The sequence below is a fragment of the Amphibalanus amphitrite genome, unplaced genomic scaffold (assembly GCF_019059575.1).
Source record: "Amphibalanus amphitrite isolate SeventyFive unplaced genomic scaffold, NRLGWU_Aamphi_draft 001093F_arrow, whole genome shotgun sequence".
In the NCBI taxonomy this organism is placed as follows: domain Eukaryota; kingdom Metazoa; phylum Arthropoda; class Thecostraca; order Balanomorpha; family Balanidae; genus Amphibalanus; species Amphibalanus amphitrite.
Window position 1 is genome coordinate 28,901 of NW_024882587.1, and position 20,043 is coordinate 48,943.

The 20,043-nt window shown below is 57.1% G+C and overlaps 1 protein-coding gene across 2 annotated transcripts in view; it reads left to right on the top strand.

Moving 5' to 3' along the window:
- The window catches only part of LOC122370054 (protein FAM102A-like), a 37,683-nt gene that overhangs the window by 16,174 nt on the left and 1,466 nt on the right, over positions 1–20,043 (top strand). For both annotated transcript variants that reach the window (XM_043345311.1, XM_043345312.1), the window contains exons 4-7: positions 1,860–2,050; positions 13,815–13,924; positions 16,522–16,678; positions 18,982–19,160. In XM_043345311.1, coding sequence (XP_043201246.1) covers positions 1,860–2,050; positions 13,815–13,924; positions 16,522–16,678; positions 18,982–19,160 — 637 coding nt within the window. The remainder of the gene's footprint in view (positions 1–1,859; positions 2,051–13,814; positions 13,925–16,521; positions 16,679–18,981; positions 19,161–20,043) is intronic.

Below are 20,043 nucleotides of genomic sequence, written 5' to 3' on the forward strand. Positions count from 1 at the left end.
TGGCGAGTGACCGCTGGCTGGACGGGCACGAGACCGGCTGGACTCCCCGCTCGCCGGCGCCGGGCCGGTCCAACCTGGCGTGCGGCCCGGCTGCAAGCGGCGCCGATTCTTTCAATTGGCTGCACAGTCGGGGTAAACAGCTGCGAGAAAAATCGCCATTCTGGATCGTCGATGGGAGCTGGTATCGCTGAACTGGGAGCGGCGGGTGTCGGGTATGGCGTCGGCCAGCGATAAGGCGGCACGCGACTGTTCCCTGCACGCCACCGTGTAGCGGAGCGTCGTGACGTCACAGGGGGAAGGCCGAGCGGCGGCGGCCGGCCAGGTCTCGGCCGGGGCCGAGGTCATCCGAGCGACCTCCGCCCGGCGCCGGCGAGCGCCCCCGACTGTGAGTCCGCCCCGGTCGGCGGAACCATTCACGCGTGACCCTGCTTCAGCCGCGTTCCGCCGCCAGTTCGGTCTATTGTTTGGACCATTGTCCTGGTCCCTAGCGACGACACTGGCGCCGCCGGGACGCTCCCTCCTGGCAGGCCGACCCCCCCCCCCTCCAGCCCTCCTCCACGACTCAGTTGTCGAAATCCGCACCTACAGCCCGCTCTAGAAGCGACCCAAACTCACTCGCCTAGTTCTGAAGTGGATCATGCGCAGTTGCTCAGTTCCCGTAGCCGCTTTACGTAGTTGCATCTCCGGGAGCTGCTCAAGCTCAGGTGTTCAACTTCCTCACCAGTCCAAACTCTCCCTGTGTCTAAACTGGCGCTGTCGGTGTACGCTTGGCGACGGTAGTCTAAACAGGCCGAACGCTCACCTTGGGAACAGTTCGGGAAACGACCGACTGCCACGGCGCGTTTTCGAAGGCTCCCTGCTGGGACGGTCTTGTAAGCGAGTCCGTTTACCCTGGCCCAAACTGCTCCACGTCCGTTTCTAAGCACACCTGAGGGAGGGGGCGGATGGATTAATTGGAGGACGGCTTGCCCTCGACACGGATGGCGCGCTACTGGGGTCGGATGGCACGCACCGGGCTGGTGCTCGTTAGACAAGTATCTGTTGAAGGGGAAAAAGACTGGGCTGAGCTCGGCTCACCGGGTTGGAGTTACAGTGTAACAGCCGCGTGTCTGACAACTGGGGTGATCATTAGAGCCTTGGCGTGATTACATTGCAGCGTTACATTATCCTGACGGACTAATTTGCCAGTCGTCGGGGCTGAAATATCAGCCTTATTTGTTCTTGGTAGTGCTCATATACATAATTTAATAACGCGACGCGCGGCTCTGAGAATTTAATAACGCTGCCATCGGCGGCGGACGTGCGCGGGGCCTTGAGTCACCTGTTAGCAGATGTCGATCAAAGCTGGCCGACAGACCTGACCTCTGCGTTCACTTTCTCCGGAGTTGTGCAGGTAAACCAGCAGCATGCTGGACGGATTTGGCTGCAGTGGGCGTGGGAAATCAATGCGTCTCGACGGACAGTTCAAGGTTAGGCGCCTCTCCGACCATGGCTCTCCGAGAACGGGCCAGCTGTCGTTACGCCAGAAAAGCCGATCGCACGCAGCTCAGGCGGTTGTTCTCATGGTCTGTGTTCCCATCGCTGTCACATAGTGTTCTGGGCCGTAACATATCGGCTACAGGCGCCAAATGATATTGATGTATCGCTGCTGTCTCTGATAAAATGTCAGCAAGCAATAGATCGGGCTATTTCGGTTGTTTGAAATCCCATGCGTACGGGTCAGGAGCAGACCAGACGTCTCCGTCCTTCCTAGCTGACCCATTGTCACCAGACCTCCTGCTAACTGGTTTCTCTTCTGACCCGTCCTCCCCCAACTGGACCCGTCGTTCCACATCTGACCCGTCCTCTTCTCTCCACAGGAGGCCAAGGGCGGCCGCTCGTACCAGAAGCTCGGTTTCGCCGATATCGACCTGGCTGAGTTTGCTGGCGGCGTGGGTCAGTGTCGGCGCTACCTGCTGCAGGGGTACGACCTGCGACACCGGCAGGACAACAGCATGTTGAAGGTGGTGCTGTCCACCACGCTGCTCAGTGGCGACCCATGCTTCAGGACGTGAGTACACGCGGAGAGAGGGGCGCTGTGGTTGGGAGGGATATAGTGGCATTGTCTGGTGGTGGATGTGAAGATGTGCTGTGACTTGTATTTTTATCTGATTTCGGTTGGGCGTGTTTGGTAAGGATTAGTGGTGCTGTATTGCATGTGACTGGTACTGGATCGCAACATCGTCATGTTATGTCGCATGATTGTATCGTGGCGAGTTATTGAAGGCAGTTTGTTTGTTTGTTTATTGGGGCTTTAGGGCGCGCCGACTGCGAAGGTCATTTTGCGCCCATAACGTCACTCTAATAAAACAAGTGTTTCAAAACAAGAGACCTTCTATATACCAAGGCTAAGAAAGTAAAAGACTTGATAAAAACGGCAAGGTAAGATAGAACAACGCAAGAGCGTCGTAACAGTCAACTGACTAGACAAGTAGACTAGAGAGGAATTGGGTCAGGTTGAGTAAATCACCTGGAAGTTGACCGAACGGATAAAGGAAAAAATATTGCCGGATAAAACCCAGGGTGACTCGTCACCCAGTAGGTGGCGGATAGTGGTACCAGGAGCAATACAGCCCAGGTAGCGTGTCCGGTTCCGTTCAAAGAGTGGGCAAGATAAAAGAACGTGAGCGACGGTTAGAGGCACGGAACACCTGTTGCACAAAGGCTGCTCACCTCCTGAAAGGAGATAGCTGTGCGTCGCGTATGTGTGACCAATACGGAGTCTGCAGAGGACCACTTCCTGGAAACGATTGCCTTGCAGGCAAGACTGCCAAGGCTCTAGAGTTGGTTTCAACTCTCTCAGCTTGTTCCTTACACACAAATCCCACTCTGCCTGCCACTTTGAAAGCATGAAGGGTCGCACCAGCGGATAAAAATCCCGGGCAGGCAGAGGCAAGCGCCGAGTGCAGGGTGCTGCGGCGGCGCGTCTGGCAGCAGCATCAGCAAGTTCATTGCCTTCAATGCCGACGTGACTGGGAATCCAGCAGAAACGGACTGATTTTCCAGATTGCTCCACCGACGTAAGCCGAGTTAAAATGTCCCGCACGATGGGGTCAACTGAGTTAAAAGTACGTAAGGCCAATAAGCTGCTAAGAGAATCAGATAAAATCAAGTAAAAGGGACTGCCAGAAACCTCGATGAAACACAAAGCCTTCTCTATAGCGACTAGCTCTGAAGAAAACACCGAGGCGGAAGGTGGCAGAGAAAACGAGCGGGTGTCACGACCAGCGACAAAAGAGCAGCCCGCTCCCTCGGTTGTCTTCGAGCCGTCTGTATAAACCGTGATAAAACCATCATAAACGGCAATGTGCTCTAAGGCTCTGGCTCGCGCCTCAGCAGGCAACAAGTTGTCCTTCTTAACAGTCGATAGTGAGAGGTCCACTTGCGGATTGGCGTTTTTCCAGGGTGGAGGGGGCGTGTCCCAGGTACGCCGAACGCCACGCAAGGATATGTTAGCAGCTGAAAAAAGACCTCCCATGCGTTCTCCAAACGACGGTCGTACCCTCCCGTCAGATCGAGTAGCGTGACGTGAAAAGACGTACGGGTACGTCGGATGCGTTGGGTATTGGCGAAGTTTCAAAGTGTAACGCATCCCCAGCATCTGGCGACGAATAGCTAGAGGTGGCTCATTCGTTTCAGCCAGAAGACTACTCTTTGGAGAAGTGCGGAAAGCCCCGGTGGCAACGCGGAGCGCAGCGTGATGTACTGCGTCCAGGGACTTCTTGCTGGACTCACTTGCAGAATCATAAACAAAACACGCGTAGTCCAGCTTCGATCGGATGATCGACCGGTACAAGAGGAGCAGAGTTTTGCGATCCGCACCGTATGATGTGCGGGCAACACACTTTAAAACGTTCAGGGATTTAAAACATCGTTCCCGAAGCGTTCTAAAATGTTCTTTATACGTCAAACGTCCGTCAAACGTCATACCAAGAAACTTCGCCACCGGCTGCGTGGGGATCGTCTGTCCGTACAGACGGATACCCAATGTAGGGTCGGCGCAGCGGCGGCGACAGAAATGCATGGCAACAGTCTTCCTCGTTGAAAAACGGAGACCATTGTCACGGCTCCATCTCTCAAGCCGTCTGACTGCAAGCTGCAGTTGTCTGGCCATGTGCCGAGCGCTGGAAGCGGCGAACCAGATGGCAAAATCGTCAACAAAAAGCGATCTGCCGATAGAGACCGGGAGATCATCGGCGATATCGTTAATCGCCACTGCGAATAACGCCACACTAAGCACCCCTCCCTGAGGGACTCCATTCTCTTGGATAAAACTGCTAGACAACTGGTTACCGACTCGGACTTTAAACCGACGACCCGATAAAAAGTTCTCGATAAAGAGGCCCATCCGGCCGCGTATGCCGTACTTATACACTTTGAAAAGTATGCTGTGTCGTAAGACTGTATCATAGGCCGCCTCAATATCAAAGAACAGTGCTCCAAGGTGCTTCCTTTCAGTAAAACAGGTGCGTATCTCGGTGTCAAGGGCTAAAATGTGGTCAACAGGGCTGCGGTGCTTTCTAAAACCGCACTGGGCGTTTGTAAAAACACCATGATGTTCCAGAAACCAGCTAAAACGCACATTGACCATCTTCTCCATCAGCTTTGATAGCGATGATGTGAGAGAGATGGGCCGATAATGGAGAGGGTCATGTCCCGACTTGCCAGCCTTCAAGATAGGAATGATAGTGGCTTCCCGCCAGGTCTCAGGGAAAGTGCCAGTCTCCCAAAGCGAATTGAAGGTTGCTAGCAGCGCCTCGAGGGCAACTGCTGGGAGATGACGGAGCATGTCGTTGTGGACAGCATCCGGACCTTCTGAGACGCTGCGCAACGAGCTGATGGCAGACGTGAGCTCAGCCATAGAGAAAGGCTCGTTGTACACCAAATTTTCAGCTGTGCTGAAGTCCACGGCGGCTGGTGCAGGTCGTGAGGACGGCTCTCCTCGGCAGCGCTGATAGAGTGCACGACCTATCGTCTCTGCGACGTCTGAAGGGTGAGATATGTCCGTGTTGTTCACTCTTAAAACCGGAAGCGGAACAGAGCTGAACCGGCCTTCAATGCGCTTCATGCGTGCCCATATTTGGGTCGTAGGAGTAAAACGGTTTAAGGAACTTACATAAGTGCGCCATGAAACAGCCTTTGCCTCCTTTAAAACGCGTCGGGCAAAAGCCCGCGCTCTCTTAAAAGCGATGAGGTTCTCAGTAGTACTACTCCGGTCAAACTTTCTAAAAGCGCGCTTCCTGGCACGAATCGCATCTCCGCATTCCTTGGTCCACCACGGGACCGGAGGACGACGAGGCTGACTCGACGTCTTGGGTATGCACCCGTTTGCGGAGTCATTGAGTAAACATGTAAAATCCTCTGTAGACATCACAGAGGCGTCGGCTCTGGCTAAAACAGAGGCCTCTACAGCGGCCTGGAATTCGCCCCAGTCGGCTTTCCGAACATTCCACCTAGGTGGACGGTTGCCCGACACTGGGGACTCCTGGTGCTCCAGCCACACTGGGAAGTGGTCGCTCCCGAGTGGGTCGTCATGGACGGACCAGGTAAAAAGCTGAGCTAGCCGCGGACTGACTAAGCTCAGGTCCAGAGCCGATGTTTGACCGGAGGGTGTTGTAAAATGGGTGCGCTGTCCTGTATTTAAAATACACAGCGCCTCATCGCGGATAAAAGATTCTAAAAGTCGACCACGAGTGCCAGTCGTGTCGCATCCCCACGCCAGGCTATGGGCGTTAAAATCGCCGACTACCAGGACCGGAGGTGGAAGCTCATCGACAAGTCGATGAAGCTCAACCACCGGGAGCGCTATACCTGGTGGAAGGTATAAGGAGCACACAGTCAGTTCCCGGTGGTTGAAATCAACTCTGGCGGCCACCGCCTGCAGGGGAGTCTGCAGCGGCACCTGGCGCGCAGGTACGCTGTGGTGAACCGCCAGAAGCACACCTCCATGGGCAATGGTAGGGGTGTCCAGGTCTCTCCTAAAAACAGAGTAGCCCTTGATGGCAAGGGTGACATTTGGCGCAAGCTTGGTCTCCTGGAGACCTAAAACAAGGGGTGTGCGCCAACGGATAAGAGACTGTAGGTCCTGGTAGTTGGCCCGGAGGCCTCTACAGTTCCACTGTAGAATAAAAGGCGTGGTTAAAAAGGCGCAAAAAGGGCGCGTATAACATGAGGCAAAGGCGCACGCAGATACCTGACTGACCACAAAAAAGGTAAAAAACACCGAGAGAAATGCACCTGGTAAAAAAGCGCAATAGCGCGAAAAAGATAAAAGGATAAAAGAGGAAATGACTAGACTGAAAGACTAGACTAGGTCCTCTAACTCCGAGGAGGCGCTCCCCCCGTAACGGATGCGGGGGTGCCCCGAGCCCTCTCGGTGAAGCCTCCCTTCAGCGGAGGCAGATCGGGCGTGGCTCGAGCCCTGCTGGGGCTTTTTCGCCCGAGGGGCGTCACCCTCCGAGGGCGACCAGCTCGGGGGCGTCTGCCGCTTGGCGAGGCGCCCTGGAGCCGCGGAGGACTGTTGCCGCCCCGACGGAGATGTCGAGGCGGCGGCCTGTGTCCTCGACACAGGCGTCTCTGGCAGCGGCGGTGGTGGCCGCCGCTGCGGAGGTGGAGGAGGCGGCGGGGGACCCATGATGGGCCGAGTCCCCGCCTCAGGTGTCTCCGGGGTGTCAGCGGCGGCGGCCGCGTTGGCACTCCCGGAGGCGGAGTCGGCAGACGAGGCTTCTTTAGCCTCGAGGGCCTTCTGGACGAGGCGAGCCCTCCTCGCCTCACGCGCCCTCCTCTCCTCCTCCCCCCGCCGCAGAGCCTCCTGCACCGCCGTAGACGGTCGGGGGCGGGGCGGGGTGGGTGGCGCCTTACCCTGCGCCGGGGGGCGCCGACCACCCTGTCGGCGCTGGACGACGGTCCACTCGTCTCCACTCGCGGCTGGAGCCGGACTGGGTGGACCCCACACTGACTCCTGAGCAGCCTGCTCCGTGTCGCTCGGCGGCGCACGAGGCGCCGGGGGGTCCGCTGAGCCATCAGTGGCTACGACAGTGAGGCCGAATCGCTTGAGGAGCTGCACAAGCTGTGCAACACTCATCTGGGAGGCATCGGTTGAGTTTGTCACTCTCACCTTTTGGGCATACGAGGTCTTCGGGTGAGTTTGGTTATACACCTCCCGGGCCTCTTTAAACGACAGATTTCTGGTAGCCTTGATGGTGTTTATCTCCTTCTCTTTGACGTATGTAGGGCAGGACCTGTCATACGCGGAGTGCGGTGTCTGCCCCTCTCCGCAGTTGACGCATCGAGGGGTTTCCGAGCTGCACGTGTCGTCAGTGTGGTCCTGGGAAGCACACTTGGAGCACACGGGTTTGCCTCGGCAGTTGTCCTTCGTATGACCAAAACGTTGACAGCGGAAACAACGCATGGGTGCCGGGACGTAAGGTCGCACACGAACCCTCACGTACCCCACGCGAACCTCGCTCGGCATGTCGGTGGAGTCAAAGGTTAAGATAATGTTATTCGTGGGGACCGTGCCTCTCCTCGCCAAGATGCGGTGTGCTGCTGTGACGCCAAAGTCGGCGAGGCCGTCTGCGATGTCGTCATTGCTCACGTCTCTGAGGTCAAAGCAGTTGATGACCCCTCGGCTCGAGTTCTTTGACCTGTGCGGCTCAACTGAGAGAGAGACAGAGACCAGCTTCCTGCCGGAGGCCCGTCCCTCGGTATACACAAATCGGGTGGCACTTAAGGCTTTTGCAGCCTCCTCACTTTTCTCGAATTCGACTTCCAAAGCCCCATCGCGCATCCGATCGCAGCGGAGGATCTTGCCGAGGCGGTCGCAGCCGTCCTTCCGTTGGAAGGGGGACAGCGCACCCAGCTGTTTGTCACTGCTCCTTAGGATAAGGATCTTTGGGTTTCGAGGAACCTTCTCGTGTGACGTTCGCCCGCCGGCCGAGGCCAACGGGCGAGAATCGGCCGAAGCCGAGGGGTTGGATTGAGGGGAAGGGGGGTTGGTCCGGTCATCCATGTAAGTGTGCTTGGTCTCCGCCAGCTCGGCCGCCGACGCTCCGCAACGGCGCCGCTACAAGGCCTAGGACGGCCGAGCTGACTGTACGGGACTTGGCGGCACCTTCCGAGGGGGAGAGAGAGACTCACCACCCCCCACGGTCGGATACCGCCTCCTCCCTTGACGCCTCGCCGAGTCACCGCCAGGGGCAGCGACAGATCAGTCCCACCGACGGAGGACGAGCACAAGTGCCCGAACCCCGCCGGCGACACCTCTCCAACACCACCCCCGGCGGCATCACGACTGGGAATGGCTCCTCAAGTGCGGCGCCCCACTGAGTGTCCCGCCCTTACAGAACTCAGGGCCAAAGAGGCGTGTTGCCCAGCCACCGCGACTGGCTCCGCACGGTGGGGGGCTCAACCTCCAGGATCCCGTTGTCCTGGGGTACGGGTCGGCTCGCCTAGCCTAGTAAAACCGGCTGGTACCCGAGGGGACGCCACTCCCCTTACACTAGCCCAACTCGGCTGTGTTCCTGCGGGTGCAAAAAACAACGAAAAAAGGGGGAAAGGAATCAGAAAGCTGTGATCGAACGAAACGCAGACATCCGGTGAGAAGCAAAGCAAAAGCAAACAAAGACCGCTCAAGAGAAACAAAACCACGGAAACCAAGAAAAGTCGGGCCGTACCATCTGTCCATCCAGTGATCAAAAGCAAATCGTAAGCAAGCATGGGTCAAGCTGGGGCCGAGGGGGCGCTACTCCCCTTGCTGGCCGAGGCCAGGGCCGCCGCGGGGCGAGGGCCCAAGGAGCCCAGTCCAACAGCGACCCAGGCCACTGCCACCCCCTGCGGGGCCAATCCTGCAGACAATCCATCCGGTAAGCAAGGCAAGTCCAGGTCAAACGCGCGGAAGGCAGTGATAGTCCCGCGCCAATGTAATGCCGTACTGGCCACCGTCAATCAGTCTCCGAAATCCGCGACATCTGTCGACCCAGACACCAAGGCCGCGGTAACCGCGCTGTTTCCGGTCTCAGTAGTCGAAGGTCCCAGCTGGCTACTGGACCCAGCTCCGCTTCGTCCCTCACCCTCCTTATTTCCGCACGATTGGTTTTTGTAAGTCACCGCCCGATTGCATATTCTGTCATGGACCTGTTCAGGGACGGGCCAGCGCTATCTTGATAAAATTCGCTGGAAGTGAAAGGGTCGGTGGTTGGTTTTCCTGTTGTCCTCGTTCCCCTGTCTACCTTGGGTCGTCGGCATTGAATTTTACGTGCATCGGTATGCGACCCAAAATTACAAGAATCTCTGCTCGTTGCCGGAAGACCCAGACCTGCGGCTTTTAAAGATTAGTTTCGTGTGGCTGCCTGTTGGCCCGTAATTGGACTAAACTAAAGTGGTGTCTGGGCTTGCCATCGCTGTGGACAAAACTTCCTCAACAGCTTGCGTGCGGTGTTGAAAAAAAATGATCGCGGGAACGGCTAGTTGATTGAGTTCGTGGAGCATATGCGCACGATATGTGTTTGCGCAAACCTCCATTTTGGGAAAGTCCACTGGACAGGCACTCGTGGCCAGTCCCGTTGGAATTGCCCCAGTTTGTTGACGGGCCTCACGACTGACTTGGTGCACGCCCGCACGCCCTGTTCAGTGTGCACTGCAGTGAACCCTATGTCGTGCCCGGGTCGTGCCGAGAGGTAGCCTCGCAACGTACATTCGCTGATAAGAGCTTTTGCTATCCACAGAATAATTATTGCAACTGCTGTGATTAACGTTTTCAGTAAGTAGTTTTTAGTAGCAATTTATTGCAGTACAATAAATTGAAAAAGTGAAAAGAGAAGTGTTGATAGTATACCGTCAACTTTCGTTTATAACTTAAATCAGTCGAAAGCCTGTTTCGTGTTCGGTGATGCTACTTCCTTGCGCTTCGTGAATCACATGAACCGGACGGTATTGGGAACACTAGTGAATGAGTGTTTGTTTATCGTATTTGCGACTCCAATCCCTTCCGCAGTATAGTTACACCCAAACCGGACATCCCTGGCCGTCTCTCACGGGTCTTGTTTAGAGCAGAATTCCGAGCACCGTCTGCTCAGACTCATTCAGCACTGTGGCCGTAGTCTCGCCGATCTGTTCTACAAATATTCATCGGCTGGTCCTGGCCATGGTTCTACCGATCTTTCCACCAACATTCGTCGGTCAGTCCTCGTCGCATCGTCCTGCGATGAGTCGGCCTTCTGAACGGGAAACACCGGCTCTGTACCGGCGGCGGGCGCGACCACCGAGGACCGTCAGCTCCAGTTTTCCCCGTCGGACGGTCCGTTAGCGGCACACCCCGACACGGACATAACCCTTCCCCTCCGTCTTCGCTGGCGCCGATACCGGTACTGTGTTGTCAGCTGTGTTTTAGATATTCTGTCTCGCTGTTCTATGCCGTGCTGCCGGTACTTGTGCGTGTACTGGTACCGGTGCGGTGCTGCAGCCACTCGGTCTTGGTTCGGGCCGGACGTGCGTAGGCGTGCGGCCTTTGCACGGCTGCGTGCAGGCTCACGCATTTGTGATTAACTGCCGACGGCTCATAAGAGCGGGCTGCGGCGCTGTCACTCCGCCGCACCGTCGCCACGTCGGCAGCGGGCCGACCTGCCAGCAGGGTAGGGGACGGGGTTGACCTCTGCCGGTGGTGACGGACGCCCGGCGCGGCTGTTTTGCCTGCGGCGTCCGCGCGGCGGCCGTGTTGGTGTTGGTGCAGCCCGGCCAGCTGGCACTGGGTCACTGGCGCTCGCGGGCCCGGTCGCCGTGGCCTGGAGCCGCTGGGCAGGGGGCCAGCTGGCCGACACGGCCAATACGCCCGCTCCGACGGCCTAGATCCAGCCACGCCGAGCCACCCGAGACCTGCGGCAGGTGCCCTGCGACCGCTCGGTTATCGCTCGGTGGGCGAGTCGACCTCACAGGGCGCCCGGCCCCGACCCGCCGCCGTGTCTCGGTCATGTTAGTAGGGTGGGAACCGGGCGTCTTCTCATCGTCTTTGGTTCAGCGAGCGGTGTGGCACACGGATGCTGGAGCTGACCACGGCGGCTTGATGGTTGAGAGTCGATGTTTCGTCGTCTCGCTGACCGCTGCGCTGACCGCTGATTGCTGAGGTCAGCGTACCTACTCTCGTGGTCAGCGGTCAGTCGTGACTCCTATCCCCTCTCCAGTCCCGGTCAGAGTCATGACTCGGACCAGCCGCGGTGGACAGAGGGTGGGTCAACGGCCATCCACCGCGACACAGACCAAAACCACTGGCGACATACGGAATCCACCAAACCTCAGGCGGTGTATGGGTACAATTTTGCGGTTTTGGTACCGTATCGATACAGCAGGCTTATGATAACCGACAGGGTCGTAAGCTTCCGTCTTTGCTGTCGACGTGGCGGTACCTGCGCCTGTTAAGCTGCCGTAGCGTGGTGTTTCTGCTATTTGTTAACTAGTGCGACCATCCACAAGTGATCGACACAGGTAAGAGGCCGTCACAAACTCACGTTTCAGTGATAACCAGAGTCCCAGACGCGGCCTATCGCGAACGCGGTGGCCCGGCACTGTGGCTCACTCCAGCCACAGTCACATTCACTGCCGCGAGTCAGAATGGTGGATGGCGATCTGAACCTGCACTGCATACTGATGTCGAGACAAAGTTACTGCGAACATGTGATGGAAAATACGGGGTACGGGTGGTTAGGCACGAAGGCCGCCCGCGATTTTAGGACGGGTGAGAAGTGAGCCTAAAGAATGGAGCGAGAATGGATGCGAGAGCACGTTGCCGGAACATGGCTAGGCTTTTGGGCTTCGGAGATCAGTCAGGCACGGAGCTAGGAGTTCAAGTGATTCGAGTCATAACACTATTCAGGCTCATGTGGTGACTGATGCTGCTAGATGGTTACATATTCTTGTTGGCATCCATGGCTAGAATTTATAGTTTTATATGAGTGAATGCATTGATCTCTAGTCCTAATTATTTTCACCAGTTTGATGCAATCCAATTACTCCACCGACCACAGGTCAGCTCCTATGTTGTAAACTCCCGGTGACCATTTCGGGCACCGGTTGCTGACCAGTGTTGATCAACTCTGTCCAGTTGTGGCCTCCCGCGTGGCCAGCCGTGCCGGCTGTGTTTACAGTGGACCGGTTCGTGTCACACCCAGTGCTGCCGTGGCTGTCAGTGCCCCCTGCCAGTCCCGGCTCCAGTCCGTCTGTTCGGGTGGCACCGCTGTGAACTGATTATTACGTGTCGCGGTGGCCTGTCGCCACACCACGCCCTGTGTTCACGCTACGACCAACTGTCGATTTGTCCGTGATAACATTACTGGCACGCGCGCCTCAGTCCCCGTGCAAGCATCGGGCAAATTTTTCCAGATACCAACCTAGCCCATCGCCCGATTTCCTTGGCACTGGCCAAGGACGTAGGTTCTGGCCGGTGAACAGGCACATGTATATGCAATTTCGCATAATTTTTACGTCGACCATGGGCGCGCTATGGTAATAAACGTGTTCGAGGCATCTTCTCGCCTGCAATAACTCGTCAGGCAGCGGTCGGCACCGTGAAAAAGTCCGGTTACGTGCCTAGTACCGGCTAATGCTAGCCTGTCCTCGACTGGCGCTCACAAGACGTTCACTTTATTCACTGTCGCTTGCATGGTACAGTCGCTGTTCGATTTACCGCTATGATAGGGTTACTAGACATCAGTCATAGACACTGTTTGACGTGCATGTCTTGCCTGCCAATCCCTAATTCCGTGACTTGTTTTTGTTCCCGTTTTTCCGTGGTCCTTTGAAGAACCGTGGTAGGCATGGTGATGTCGACAATTGCTGTCTCTATTCCATAGCTTATCGCTGGTTGCTTTGTGGTTGCAATGCCAAAATTTGTTTATGTCCGCAAAATTTATTTATTATTTCGGCAAGCTCTTTGTTTTGCACGACATTGCGATAGCTTAGTACAGGAAGCTGTCTATCCGTCTTGTAGTTGGTGGGGTCAATCGCCTCTCATCGCATTTGGTTCTGCAGCTGTGCCGGCTTTCCGCATCTCCCGTCTGTGTGAGATATGTAGCCATGTCTCCCATCTCTATCAACTTTCCGTCTGTGTTACCCAGCCTCCTCCCGTCGATACGTGGGCTCATGGGGTCTCCGTCTGTAAGTCCACCGTGCCCCTGTCTCTTGCTACTCGGTATTGCATTCTGTCTCTGTGGACCACTAGTTTCTGCTTGAACCTGTCGTGTCTCTTTTTCCGTGAGCCCCTCCGGTCAGCCTTCTTTGTGAGCCTACCTAACCTCCCGTCCCTGTGGACCTACCGTATCACCATGGGTCGTCCGGCCGCCAGTAGCGCTGTCCAACAGCAGTGTCGATGACATGCCGAGCCACCGTGCGGTCTCTCCGGGCCCGTCGGGGGTCTTTTTGTCGGCCCGAGGTCCGGTCTCTGAGAGCCGACGCTGTATGTTTTGTCCCCAGTCCGGTTAGGACGGAATGGATGGTTGGTCGGTGACGGCGTCTGACAGTGACCTCTGAGCGTGTTGTGGTTGTATGACGGGATGTGTGATAATTACTGATGCGTGATGTGATCAGATGACGTTTGCTTATGACGATGGGCTTCTCATGGATCGTTATGTCAGGTCGTTCAGTCGCTCACTCTGGCACTGCGTTGACACTCCCTTTTTGTGTATACGAGCGCTCTTCTGTCTTTTTGCAGAATACTCCGCCCCTCTATCGGCCTTCCTCCGTGCGTTGTATGAGCTCTCTGTGACCACCTCCCTCTCTGTCGGCAGGCTAACACCTCGATCAGCTCATCACCTACCCGGCGAGTCGGGTGACCTAGCATCAGAAGCATCCACCCCGGGGGAGGCGGGCCGCGCGCCTCCCTCCGACCAGGCCAGAGGTCAGTGTACCCCTCTCTCCCTCTCTCGGACGTGCTGCATGTGACCGGTGACGTGACGCTCTCGGACGGCGGTGTCACTGTGACGTGTCACGATCGGCACGCAGCCAGCCACATGACCGGTGGACAGTGGCCGAAGAGCTGCCATCGGTCACTCTCAGCCCTGACGCGAGCCAGGCGGCGCCGCTGTGCGCTTCCCTCTGTCCGCTGTCCTCTGTCCTATGTCTGCTGCGCTGTCGGTTGTCCGCTGTCCGCTTTCGGGTGACACGAGTCGTGTGTCCGTCCGCCAAAACTGAGCTGATCGTCGACCGACCGTCGCACCACACAGTCGCTGTCAGACCGGCTCAAGGGACGTTTTTATCGCGCGACTCTACTAAAATAACCGGTTATACGTCGGCCGACCTCCATTTTTATGCTGTCCTTCGTCGACCGGTCAGTGGCCAGGTTTTAGGAGTATAATCTCGCCGAGAATTGATACCGGGTCTCCATTGAGGCCGTCCGATAAAGACGCGACCGGCTTCGGTCGCTGGAATTTGTCCGACTTGTGAGATAGTCGCGGTGTTGCCGCGGGCTAATTGCATACTTGATCTTAATTAGTGTGAGAGAACCAGTTTGGTGCAGATCGTGCAGCTCGGAATCTCGCGGCGTGGTCGGTCGGGCCGCCTCGACACGGGCTTGGGGAGTCTGTCCGAGGTAGCACGGTCCTAGGGACCCGGCGCTAGGGATCCCGTCGTAGGGAATATCGAAAGGGCATGGTGAATGTCTTTGGGTGGCATTACCAACGTATCTGGGAGCCGCTGCAGCGCACTACAGTATAATCCCATACTGCGAATTCTGACATTTGTGAGCCTACCCGTTGCAGCGGGCAGCTCTTAGACCGCCTATACGCCAGGACTGGTAGAGCAGCAACCTCTGAACACCGCTTCGACCGTAATCGCTCGCTCTCCGCGCTCAGTGCGCACGCGGTCCGCCCGAGCGTGACGAACCGGGCGTGGCTGGCTGCTCGCTCTGACGCGCGCCGCTCAATCCCGGATCTCCGCCGGACGCCGACAGCACTAGCAGCAAATGTCACGTCACCGAACCGAACCATTGTCGAGTGGTGACCATGGGGACGGGTCACCCCCGGGAGGGGAGGGGAGGGGGCGGAACAGGAACCGGGAGCGGACAGAGCCAGTCGAGGACGTGCATGGTCGCTTGCAGAGGAGGCTGGATGGTAGATGCGGGCGAAATTCTGCGCTGTTTTGGTGATGCTGCGTAGCGCCTCGGGACTGGTTAGACTTTGCCAGAGTAGTCTGACCAGCTCAGTACTCAGCGTAGATCCGTAGCTCGAAATGGAGGCTGATCCGTAATTACTGAATACTGGTTACTGGCAAGTCCGGCGCCAAATGGGGCAGGCAGACTGGCCGTGTTTGCACTAGCCCACCATTCGAGTCGAGGCTTCGAGCCAACCGAGCGGCGTATCGAGCCGGTCGAGTGGTGCACCGGGCCAGATCGGGTGGCCGGTACCGGCGCCATGCGAAGCGCGCTCGGCGGCCGCCGCGTCATCGGATACCGGTCAGCTGACCGCTGCTGCATAGCCACAGTCCGCACACTGCGCTCCGTACCCCGGTGACGGATTGCGGCGGTCGGTGTGGCGCAGCTCTGCGCAGATCGGAGATCCATCTGAGGTTTGCTCGGCTCTGTACGGCGAACGATCACCATATCACCAAGCGGTGAGGGTCCACGGGCTATCACTAGAGCCTGGGTGGCCTTCGGCGATCGGACAGGAGATGCAAAAGCCGAGGTCGGTCAGTGACCAGAGCCGCGCAGTGGAGGGGGGGGGAGGGGTGTCAGCGCGAGGTCGGCCAGCCCGGCGCCGCTGGCAGCGCCGTGCGTGCATACTGTTCCTGGAACGCTGCCGTCCCTCTGAGGGAGGCGGGGAGATTGGCAGATGCGGGTGTGTTTGTTATGAAAACGCAGTGGTTTGTTATTGTTGCTCAGTGAGGTGAGAGCATGAGCGAAGCCTGGGACCTTCTGAGCCCGCAGCTGCTGAGATCTGGGACGGGATGTGTGTATGTTTCAGTAGGGTGCACGCTGGCCTCTTGTGCCATGTCGGGTGTCTCAGAGGGATGAACTCCATGGTCCGGAAATGTACGATAGATACCCTATGACTCAGGAGCCCCACTGACTCGTAGAGTTCTTTATTTATAAACTGACACTGTGACCCATCGTCGACGGGTCAATCTCACGAGGCGTCCAGTTCTGTGTATTGCAGTCAGCCGAGCGGCACGTGTTTTGCTGTGTGTTCATCGTGTGGCTTGCCCGGGCGGCTCGCTCCAGTCATCTGTTTTACCAAAGCACATCCGCAGCTGCCTCATCTAGCTGGGTGTGTTGCCAGGCGGCGAGTTACGCCATATTTCACGCTGGATGTGGCTGAGTAGTGCTATAGTTCGTCTCATTTAACGGGCGGACGGATGGCGCCCCATTCAACATCGCCGCTCGACTGACGGCAATAGCTGCGCCGTGCTGGTGGGCTGTGACCTGGCCTCCGTCGTGCTATGTGTATCCGTGTTTCGTGTTGGTTTTGTCTCGTTCTCACCACGTTTTTGTGTGTCCCTCAGGTGACGGAGCGGGCATTGTGACCGATCTGGAGACTACCTCGGAGGCTGGCCTGCCGGGCCACTCACGGAACTCGAGCAGCCAGTCGGGGTACGGAAGCCTGGCCTCGCAGCCGTCACATAGCCGGCAGAGCAGCGGCTCCGAGCTTGGACACCTCAGGTATGGAAAACTCCCTCCCCCCCCCCCCCCCCCCCCCCCTCCTACACATCTCCAAATTCGCTCCCGTCACGGCTCTCCTATGGCGCCTCCCCCACAGCGCATTATCGCGCCTGACACTTCCTAGTGACTTGTTAGATTGCGGGTCGTGATAATCCGGTTATAATGGTCAAATCCATCAAATGTCGGGCGTCTAATAATCTGTCACAAACCGCTGGCCTATCGTCACTCTATCGCGTTCGGCAGCCTGTCGCTGTTCTAATGCCGCCGCTGCGGCCTACACCGGTGCTCGACGCCCGCCTTCGTTAGCCATGTGAATGTCAGGGCCCGGCTGTCCCCGTCACCGGTCGATAGGTCACCAGGATAGGTCACCGGGCTGGTGACGTCCGGTGCCCCGCGGCTCACCGTCTGTGCTGACGGCGCTGATGACGGCGCTGACGGTGTCCGATGACGGACCGGGAACGCTGACTGCGCCGCCGGTCCGTGGGAGCGCCCGCCGGCTGTCTGTGGCTGCCACGTCAGATCTGTCGGTCGGGCCCATCCGGCGGCCCCGAAATAGCCACCGGCCGACGGCCCACCCCCACTCCACGACCGCCCACACTTGTGACGCGGCTGGGAACCCGGCGGCCTACGCCGCACCTCGGGAGCAGTAGGGGGTAGGCCCGATATACAGGGACCCACGTCGTGTCCCCTGGTCCTAAAGACAGCGACCCACGCCACACCCAGGGGACAGTGGGGACAGGCCCGAAATACAGGGACCCACGTCCCTCCCCGGGGACAGACCCTAAACACAGCGATGCACGCCCCAGTTGGGGGCTGTTTGTGTGCTCCGCTGGGTAGTGACAGCATTATGGGACGTGTGCGTCCGGACTTGCGCAACCTGTCGACGAAAATAGGAATGTATGGCATGTTGTGCGACCCTGGTCAAATGTCAATGAAGGTTTATTTTCGTCCTGTTAGAAGCTACACAAAACACTGTATATTGTTTTTACGATGAACTTCATGCGAGTATATCCGTAGAGATACGAGCGTGTAGCTCCTAAAATACCCCCACGACTATCGCACAAAGATACCCACCGAGCGTCTGTGAAGCGACCCTTCCCGCACACAACCCTGGCGTTTGCCGGACGGCGTTAGTTCAAGGCTGTCTCGTTACACGATGGAGGGGCCACATGTGGCGTGTCGGCTGCAGTTAGACCTTTGAAGCAACTGGTGGGTGGGGACCTTTAATGGCGCGGCAGACGGAGCCGGGGCCATGGAGCTGTGATGCTCAGTAAGCCATGCGAGCGTGGGGTAGCGAGCGGGCGGCCGCACAGGAAGCTCTGGGTACCTAGTCCTGTGAAGTGGGGCTGGCTCATGGTTAGCATTTTGACCCCTTGTGTTTACGTAACAAATCCGAATTACCAACGCTAATGTCGGTTTGATTGTGTATTCATGGAGTCGCGAAGCACCACTAGTTTTATTCCGGCCCTGAGATGGAGTCCTGCTACTATCACGCCAGGGAGTGCGGCACTATGTTATTCAGAGGTATTAAGCATAGGATCAGCGTGTCGTTCCCCAGTGCTGACTCGAAGTCGGGGCTACGCGCTTCCATTAGCACTCGGTTCTTACTGCTTAAGTTGCTATTTAATCGCAGGCATTGCGCAGTGCGCACGTAGCGAATACGCTTAATTGTGAAGCATCAGGCTTTCTTTAAGTGTCAGCCGCCAGGTCGCCCTGTTGCTGACCGGTCGCTGTTCAGCTCATGAATCTAAGGGGTGGACTGTCCGCGACGCGACGACACTCCCCGTGACCTCAATTACCCGCGGCGTGGCCGATTGACCAATCTCCAGTGATATGGCACCCAGACACAGGGCGCGCTTCACATTGTCGAACGTGACAGCGGCTCAGGTGCTCAGGACATTCGTCCGAGCCGATCTCAGAGTGGTGACTGTCAGGGTAGAACGATAACAGTTGCTGCGAGAGATTTAGCCAACCGGCGTCACATATTATGTAAGCACGCAGCGCTGATTGGTAAGCCTTGAATCGCTCGTACGTGGTAGAGCTTAGACACAAGCTTTTGACTTAGTAACTGGACGATCAAAAATGCAGCAGTAGTTGAGACGGATAACTTGCATACCTGCCATAGCGCAAGCTTGATAGATTCCCAAACGCTTCGTAAAGAGCGGCAGCGCCATCTTTTCCCGGTTCGGCTGGCCACCAACACCCAGCTTCCAGCCGTTTCAGTCTCACCAACACACCACCCCTAACCGTCTTCATCCTTTCGACAGGAATGTCCACCTGACTGCCCACTCTATTCCCTTCAGGAACGCCAGTAGCGGCTCGGCATTCTCCGACTACAACTCGATGGAGCGGCCGGCGACCAGCGAGCGGCGCAAGAAAGAGGCGGCGGCCAGCTGCCGGTTCGACGCGACCCGGGTCAACCCAGAGGACGTCATTAACGACCTGCTACAGAACACCGACCTCAACTCGGACCACGCAGAGGGTGAGCTGTGGGAAGGGGACGCTGACCCAGGGGGCTGGGCACATGCCTGGGGGGGGGGGGACGAAACACCGACCTCAACTCGGACCACGCAGAGGGTGAGCTGGGGAAGGGGACGCTGACCCAGGGGGCTGGACACCTGCCTTGGGGGTTTGTCACCGACCTCAACTCGGACCACGCAGAGGATGAGTGCTGGGGGAAGGGTGGGAAGGTCAGGAAATGGTACGCCGACCTGGCGGATAGACACTAACCTCAGAGACTAAACACCGACGTAGGGGGCTACATACTGACCCCAGCAGTCACGCCTACACCTTGAAGAGATATATCAACCTCTACTCGGGCCACCTTGAAGTTGAATTACGAGGGAGAGCCGCAAGAAAGGGTAGATAACTGCGACATCCAATCGATAGGACCCATTACCGACTTTAGGGGCATTGCACTGACCAAAAAACGAGACGAGCTGCGCAATGGCGTCGATATCATTTCAAATAACGAAGTCGCATAATTGAATATGGTATTTTTAGCGATAGTGTTGGAATGAGGTCGCAGCGTACTGCGTAGTATGTTTTCCACATTATGCGAGCATCCTTGGCAACACATCTTACGCGACTGCAACTGCATATTTTCACTGAATAGTAGCTCTGCGATATGCGATTTCGGCCTTGCGGGATCCCCGAGGCGAGCCTGAATTGATGAACCCTACATCAGCATATGTAAACCAATCCTAATCAGAGACAGGTGGTGCTTTCGTGTCCCGACGTTGTCCTCATTGTGGCGTATTGTCGTTGGTCTGCCGCCTACCAAACAAGATGTATTTGTCAACTTGTCCTCGTGTTACCAACTGTTGCAATCCCTGCATGAACTCCGGCTGGAGACTCACTGCGCT